The sequence below is a fragment of the Trichechus manatus genome, unplaced genomic scaffold, assembly GCF_000243295.1.
Source record: "Trichechus manatus latirostris isolate Lorelei unplaced genomic scaffold, TriManLat1.0 scaffold00120, whole genome shotgun sequence".
Taxonomy (NCBI): domain Eukaryota; kingdom Metazoa; phylum Chordata; class Mammalia; order Sirenia; family Trichechidae; genus Trichechus; species Trichechus manatus.
The window spans coordinates 2,855,791-2,864,217 of record NW_004444056.1 but is presented as its reverse complement, the minus strand read 5'-3'; the positions used below and the strand labels follow the sequence as shown (position 1 = coordinate 2,864,217).

The window sequence follows — 8,427 nt, the reverse complement described above, 5'->3', positions numbered from 1 at the left end:
CACTCAGGGCTGTGGAGGGTCCTGTGTGCACTGAGGGAGGAGCACTCAGGGCTGTGGAGGGTCCTGTGTGCAGGGAGGGAAGGACAGCGCATGGCTCTGGCAGGGGCAGGCCCTTCTACCAAATCCCTGGGTCTAGCCCCATGCCCCTTCTCTGAGCCACCAGGGACTCTGGTCCCACCCTGCAGCAAGAGTAGTCATGTAAGGGTACCTGATTGTACCGCCCTATGGAGTTCTCCAGCAGACCAGGCCCCTGGGGCCAGGAGGCTGATTCATCTGCTGCTGGGCCTAAGGGAAGCGACAGCCTCTTCCTGCCCACTAGGCAGGGCATGGAGGGAGATGGAGGTACACCCAGGTGCCTGGTGTGAGATTCCAGGAGAAGCAAGAATTTAGCAGTCTGCTGGGGTTTGGTTATTTTGTGGGAAGGGGAGGGAACAACTAATTGGAAAAATGTTAAACACATTTGGGCATTGACCGTAACATTCTTCCCTCCGTCAACACCCAGCCTTAGAAAGCTTTGTCCTGGCTTTGTTGTTAATCTTGAAAACATAAAGGATCTATTTTCCCAATAAAAGAGAGAGAGGGGTGGAGATGGGGAGCGCATGCGCCTCCACACTCATGCCCAGGCCGTCTAGCCCTCCTGGTGCCCCTAAGCGCAGCCCTCTGCGTGGTGTCAGACAGGGCACTGTCCTTCCGGCTGTCCTCCTGGAGTCCCACAGCTCTGGTGCCCCCTTCCTGCTCACAGATGGAAGCATCTATCTCACAGAGTGGTCATGGCATCTCTAGAAGTAACAACCAGATTTCCTTAAGCTTGTCCTTCGCCTGCAAATCCAACTGCCAGAGGGATCTGGGGGAAGACTGAGGGCTCAGGCCAGGGGCAGCCCAGCACCGGGGACCAACACGAGGGTGGTCGGCCTGGAACAGGGCCTCCTCACTTCAAGGCTATCAACCCCACGGTTTGCACACTCTCTGACAGTGCAGCTCATCATATGAAACTCACCCACGTTCAGTAACACCAATTTGGCTAAAAACAGCAAAGTAAAGAGGGTACGCGAGCAGCTCCTGCTTGAAACAGCAGCCACGAGTCTGCCGTCCACATCCACCCTCCCTGGATGTATGTGTGTATGTTTGTGTATAAATGTGTGTGTGTATCTATGTATATATTTTAAATGTAAACTTCTGAAAGGCTGAGATCCCCAGAGTAGGTGAAAACTAAGTAGAAAATGGAGACCACAGTGCTCTTTAAGGGGCTCCTGTCTCCATGCTCAGACCCTGAGTCCTGGGAGGTTGAGTGCTGAGGGCAGTGGGGCCCCAGAAGAGAGATCCTGGGGGTCTCAGAGACAGCCGGTGGGTGGTGGGTGGGTAAGACCTTGCTGCGGGGGGCAGGGAGGGAGGCGGAAGCAGCAGGCACACAGGCCAGACGTCAGGAACTGCTGCCAAGGATAAGGAACACCCCTTATTCTTTGTTTCCTCAGGGAAGGCAGGTACAGTTGAGCCCTTGCTTACCCTAAGCAGACGTGGGCCCACACAGAACTGGTTCCCGGGATCCGGGGGACAGTGGGCTATGGGAAAGTCACCGTACCTGTGCTGCTCAACCCTGCCCTCCCGAGCTCAGCAGGCAATACTGTCAGTCACCCACTTTTGCAAACCAGAAACACGGGTTGTCCAGGGCTTCTTCTGCTGCACCCCTACTCCAAGACCCCACTATGGTCTGGAAAATGAACCCTCAAATCTCTCCTGAATCCCCCCTTTCTTCTACCACACACTGCCCATGCCTCCTGCAAGGCCCCTCCCCGTCTCTGCCAGCACTTACAGGGGACTCGGCTGGGGTTCCTGACTCAGGTCCACAGTGCAACAAGTCTAGAACACTGTCTTCTCTCCCTATACCCCCAGTGCCAAACGCACTGCCTGGCATCCAGTGGGAGCTCAAAATGAACAAATGAACAAATGGCTGATAGGGATGAGGGCGAAGCTGCTCCCAGGTCACGGAGAACCAAACCCCTCGTGCTCAGGCGCCCGAGAGCATCTGCAGAAACAGCAGCAGCCCAGGCAAGCACGGGGGACATCATGCAGGGGGTGCTGTCACAGCCCCCATGCTGGTTCCCCAGGCTCCAGCTGGCACCCCAGTGGGGTCTAGCGCACAGGGAGGAGCTCCCCAAAACTACGGCAGCCTGGTGCCCAATTAGTTTGCCTGGCTGAAGCCATCCAATTAAAGAAAAAGCCACGACAGCAAAGTAGGGATTAGCATCCCAGGACTGCCTGCCCCGTGCTGACTGCTGCCTACAGTGCCCTCGGCCTGGCGGCGGCACTTTGCTGACAAGGAAAACAGACCATGTTTTCAAAACAAAGAAGATGTGGAAGAGGCAGCTGTGCGGCAGCTCAGAGGAGACGCCCTGGGAACAGGCAGACTGGGTGCCTGCTGGCCATGTGCCCCGTGAGGACACTAATCTCTCTGAGCCTCAGTTTCCCCACCGAATGGCGGAGAGGCTAGTGAGAGTGCTCAAGACCACCATCATCACCGTTACTATCACCTGATTTTCACTACCACCTCTGCAGCCTCAAGCAGCTCAAGCTTGCTGAGCCTCGGTTTCTCCACCTGTAGAGTGGCGATTTCCTCCCTGCACGACGGCTTCTGTGCGGATTTAAAAAGGAACACAGAGCCCAGCCCAGGGCGAGTCCTATCAGCAAGGTGGCTGAGGCCGACTCACACAGGTGACCTTCCTGTAGATCTGGGCGGCGTTCTGGCACTCCGAGTAGGGGTACTCTGAGGTGGCCATCTCCAGCATGCACATCCCGAAGGCGTAGACGTCCACAGACTCGTCGTAGTGCTCCTCATACATCTCGGGCGCCATGAACTCAGGGGTACCTGTGCCCGGGAGCAACAGACGCAGTGGTCAGCCACCTCGGGGCCCAGGAACACCAGTGAGCCATGCCCCGGGGCCCATCACCCTTCCTCAGCCCTCCACGTGGTGTACTAAGCTGTCAAGCTCCCAGGGTGGGTCAGCCTTGAGTGAGCGGCCACCTGGGGCTGGCCAGAGGCATCAGTGAGCCAACTGCCCCACACTCTGCACCATCGGATGTGTCCCAGAATCCAGGGTTCACACAGAAATGCTCCACAGACCGACAGGGCCTGAACGAAGCCTTAGGGACGAGTTTGTAGCACCGTCCCTGCCTACAGTGCTGGAAGACTACCACTTCTCAAGGGACAGTCCTGACCCAGAAGCAAGGGAGGTGGCTCTCATCAAGGGGGCACACCCCTGGCACTCTCTCCCTCATCTTCCTACATGCTGTCCTTCTGACGACAGGCCCAGCACTAAGTGGCACCTGCACAACCTGGACAGACAGAAGCTCAGCGGTCGTCACAGAGCTACAACCAGAAAGGCCCCAAGTGTCCCCTAACTGGGGAGCAGCTTCGTACACTGTGACACATCCCCAGGACAGAGCACCCCACTGTCACCACAGACACAGCCTGCACAGGGCAAGGAAGCAAGAGGGGCGCTTCCACCGCCCAGGCATCACAAACTGCTTGTGTGTGTTGTGTTAAATACAATAGCCTCGGAATGATGGTGACTGAATTCCTAATGGCAGGGCAGCTGAGGACAGGCTATGCAGAACAGAGCATAAGACTGCGTGTAGCATAGACCCCACTTGTATAAAACAACGTACGGGGGAAAACGAGTCTGTTTGGGAGGTGGGACTTCTAGTTACATTTGCTGGTGATTTTTTAAATAATAATTTCCTATAATAAGCTCTCCTTTTTATAATAATAAAAACTTTTTATTAACATAGGTCCATTGGGCATCTGTTGTGCTGAATGCAAAGAAAAGGGATGAGAAACTTTTATAAGGCTGTTTTTAACTTCTGTACATTTGTTGACTTTGGGAATTTTGTTTTTACTGTTTTAGTTTTTTTAAAAAAAGCAGATACAAAATATCACAAACTAATTATTGCATGAAAAAGCACACAGGGGGTCAGAAAGTACACAGAAACACTGACAGTAGTTATCTCTGGGGTGGAATGGGTCACGGGTGATTTTAATTTTGGTTTTCATTTGCCCATATTTCCCAGTTCATCATGTATTACGTATTTAACAAAAAAAGCTAACATCTTGGCGAAAAAATGGAGAAAACAAGAATCTACACTTAGATTTACCAACAAGCATAAAGAATTCTGGAAGCATACATCAGAAATCATGGGAACTGAGCAGAGGGGACTGGAGACAGGCAGGGTTCTCGCTTGGCATTTTCCATCCTTTTGGGTTTTCAAACCATGTGACTGCATTGAAAATTTCTGCACTGGTAATTTTTAAGTTAATATTTTTTTACGTTTCTTTCCACCTCTAAGCTGGTCACAAAACAGGGAACACACTGCCAGGCTCAAGTCTGAAGCAAAGATGCCACGCTCCCAGGTGTGGCCTGAGTTAGCCCCACAAGGGCACAGCTCAGAGCCTAACCCAAGCCCAAACCCACTGCCATCAAGTCAATTCCAACTCATAGTGACCTTACAGGACAGAGCAGAACTGCCCCATAGGGTTTTCAAGGCTGTAAATCTTTATGGAAGCAAACTGCCACATTTTTCTCCCACAGAATGGCTGGTGGGTTTGAACCACCAACCTTTCAGTTAGCAGCCGAGCACCTTAACCACTTTGCCACCAGGGATCCTCAGAGCCTGTCCAGCAGGTGACAACTGGCAGCTCTTCTCACGGGGCCCACCCCATCCGAGCCTGCCCTGGGCCAGTTACAGAGAAGCACGACCAGGAGCCACAGCAGCAACACAACACAGCGAGGGGAGCTCACACCGCCGTCTGCAGGGACAGTGAAGGCAGGGCTGCTCAGTGACAAGGGCTGTGTGGAGAGGTGGGCTCGCGTCGAGGCCCCACATACACTCACAGAGGCCACAGGCTGGGTCACAGTGGTACTTCCACCCTAACGTTTTCTGGGCAGGAGCCAGCTCCATGAAGGGCAGGGAAGCAACAATGGCCTCAGCTCTCGCCCCTCACAGCAGCCAGGGCAGGACACCCAGGGCTGAGCAGCCAGAGCCCAGGGCCTGCAGGAGTGGCCGAGGGGCCATACTTGCCCCAGCGGCCCATGCAGCAGTGAGGCCTAGACAGGAGGCCCTTCAACACACAGCTGCCAGACCAGCCCCCAAGCAGCAGGTACTCCCAGGCACACTCTCTCTGAGACCCTCAGGAAGCTGGGAGGGCAGAAAACCCTGCTCTGTAATTACCACTCCAGAGAGCCTGGCCTTACTGAATGGACAGGGGCCCGTGGAGACGGGGACCCAGCTCAACCAAAGGAAGACTCCAAGTCCAGGGCCGAGGAGCTACCAGTAACGCCACTGTGCACGTGCTCTCAGGGACACAGGCATACTCCACTTTTATTCTGAAACTGTAGCCATTTAAATATGAATTTCAAAAATCTTACATGTGTGTATGTATGTATGTGCGTGGTGCATGTGAATATGTGTGAATGCATGTGTGTCTGTGCATGTATGTGTATGCACACATGTGTATGTTCCTGCACTGTGTACGTGTATGTGTGTGAATGCACGTCCTGTGCATGTATATGTGTGCACACTGTGTGTCTCTGTGCATGTATATGTGTATGTGTACGTGTGTGTGCATGTGTGTGTGTGCACACTGAATATGTGTGTGTCCATATGTACAGACATATGTGCTCAGTGCCTACTCAGAAGCCTTCAAATGTGGTACTTGTCACTGTCAGTAGCTATGGGTTGCATCCGCTGTCCTTACTCCGTGGGCTGTGCTGTCATCTGTAAGCCACCAGGTTTCATGGCCAGCAGGCCCCTCTTGCCCCTCTTGCCCCCGTGGGTGCCCAGGAGGGTGTCCACAGACCTTGCAGACATGTCTACCTGTAAAAACTAAGAAGTCACAACTCCTGGTATGGGTCGCTAAGGGCCAAGGCCAGCCTCTCTGCCATTGTGTGTGCGCCACCTCCCCCATCCTGCCTCCAGCATGCAGACCGGGGCTATTCTGGATAAGCGACATCTGAGGTACAGTTCTGTGAGCTTGCGGCATCACAGCATGTCCGCAGAGCTGGGGTCATGACACAGACAATGCCAGCAGCACCCAAGGACCGAGGCTGACCGTGCCTGCGTGCTCACCAACACATTTCCCTCCATTTGCAGGCTCCTCCTCCCACTGGAGCCCCAGGGATGTCTGCCCTTGGCCCGAGCCTTGAGGCCCCTACAATGCTTTCAAGGCAGCACAAAGCCCAGCAGATGCTTTTTCAGAGTTTTCTTGAGCCCTGGGCACACACTGGGAGCCCCTGCTGGTGAGGCATTGCCAAGTGGGCCACAGCTGAAGTGCCAGAGAAAAAGCTTGGATGCCGGGCCAGAAATGAGCTCACGCATCCACTGTCCCCCCCCCGCCCCACCGCAAGGGATGCACAGAAGGAGGCCCCTTCCTGAGGGGCAGGGCAGGGGAAGAAAGGCAGCCACTCCAGGCTGGCCTTTCCACAGGGAATGTGGACCCCAGGAAGACTCAGCCCATTTCACCACCAAGGCAAGCACCTATCTGGATGGCTTGTGCCAATGCCATTAGCAGCCCCTTGCCTGGGTGGGAGTCCCCCCACTGGCAGGCCTGGGTGGGAGTCTCCCCACTGGCAGGCCTGGGTGGGAGTCCCCCCACTGGCAGGCGTGGGTGGGAGTCCCCCCACTGGCAGGCCTGGGTGGCAGTACCCCACTGGCAGGCCTGGGTGGCAGTCCCCCCACTGGCAGGCTTGGGTGGCAGTCCCCCCACTGGCAGGCCTGTGTGGCAGTCCCTGCATTAGCAGGCGTGAGAGTCCCCTCATTAGCAGGCCTAGGTGGGAGTCCCCCCATTAGCAGGCCTGGGTGGGTGCCCCCCCCATAGGCCTCCCGCTCAGCTGTCTGCCTGGTCGCTGACTAGCACCCCAGAGGATCCACACATGTTCCCACGAGGACAAGACAGCTGAGGATGTGAGCTCCCTCATCCCGGCCTCTCTCACTGGGTGCTTCACCCAGGGACACCCAACAGGGCTGGACCTTGTGCTCGCTGAGCACAGCCAGCCTCCATCTTGATGAGCTCACAGTACCCACCCTGGCCCTGCAGCTCAGCCCACTTCAAGGGAAGGGAGCCTGCGGTCCCCAAGCAGCCCTCCTGTCACCCAACTAACCCAGTGTCTGAGACCCCTAACTTTCTGGGGCCAAATTTGCAAAAGCTGCCCTGCAACCACCAAGGATGCAGAGCGCTAGGACGTGTGGCCCACCAGCTGGGTGCTGCTCTGGGCCTCCCCCGGACAGAGTGCACTGTCACCTACCACCTCCCGGCTTCCCATTTCACAAACAGCAACTGAGGGCTGGGGCTGAGAGCAGGCCACGGGATGCCAAAATCCCTGCCCCTATCGCTCCCCACGCCCCCAAGCTACCTGACGCCCTACCAAGGGGCACCCTGGCCGGCCGCCCTCCACGGACTGAACACTCTGAACATACTGCCAACCAAAGCAGTTTTCTGATCCCAACAACGGCTCCATTTCCTGCCAACAGGCCAAGCGCTGCCCCAAAGCATGCCACAAACTACTAACACGCAAAGCCCTGATCTCAGCCTCATCCTGGCCTGCTGCTGCTCCCCAGTGCTCCCACCAGGGACTCGCTCACACAAAGCTCTTCTGACCCAGCTGCCGGACCTCCAGGACACCGTGCTCCAGAAGTCCCAACCAGCAGCTTCACTAGAGTTGGTGTCACCCACCCCATGCTAATTACCACAATATTGTAGTTGAAACACCAGAAAATTTGACAAAATCAGTGACTATAAAAACCACAGCATGTGCTTGTAGCCTGTGCAGACAAAACCATGTGACTCGAAGCATCACTGTATTTGGATAACAATGACAGCTCTGACCAGAGCTCATTAGAAGGTTCAAAAAGTAAATTAGCATAGAGTTTTAGCCTTGTAGGTATACTGATACATGTAACCTGGGCTTATGAAAAATGTTTTTGTTGTTACAACTAACTACAGGGATATTTTTTAAAAAAATAATAAATTCCTGCACAAAAATGATATAGACAGTCATTTTGGTGTCACCCCCTTTGACAATGTCACCCAGTGTGGTCTACCCTCCTCCCCCCCACTAGTGATGTCACTGGTCTGAACCTACACACCCTCCAAGTGCTCTCATTTCAAAATGCTCTCCCACAACAGAGGGTTCTGGACAGAGCTGGAGAAGGATGCAGAGCATAATTCTAACTCACAAAAAAAAGACCAGATTTACCGGCCTAAAGGAGACTGGAGAAACCACAAGAGTATGGCCCCCAGACACCCTTTTAGATCAGGAGAAACTAGCACAACCTGTTCAAGGAAAGGTCATGGAAGCCCCATAGACACATCCAAACTCCCTGAGGGACTGAATTGCTGGGCGGAGGGCTCTGGGGACCATGGTCTCGGGGAACATC

General features: G+C 54.6%; 1 protein-coding gene across 1 annotated transcript in view; it reads right to left on the bottom strand.

Moving 5' to 3' along the window:
* WNK2 (WNK lysine deficient protein kinase 2) overlaps positions 1 to 8,427 on the bottom strand; it is a 170,047-nt gene that overhangs the window by 82,556 nt on the left and 79,064 nt on the right. The window contains exon 5 of the mRNA XM_023738649.1: positions 2,706 to 2,863. Within this exon, the coding sequence (XP_023594417.1) occupies positions 2,706 to 2,863 (158 nt within the window). The remainder of the gene's footprint in view (positions 1 to 2,705; positions 2,864 to 8,427) is intronic.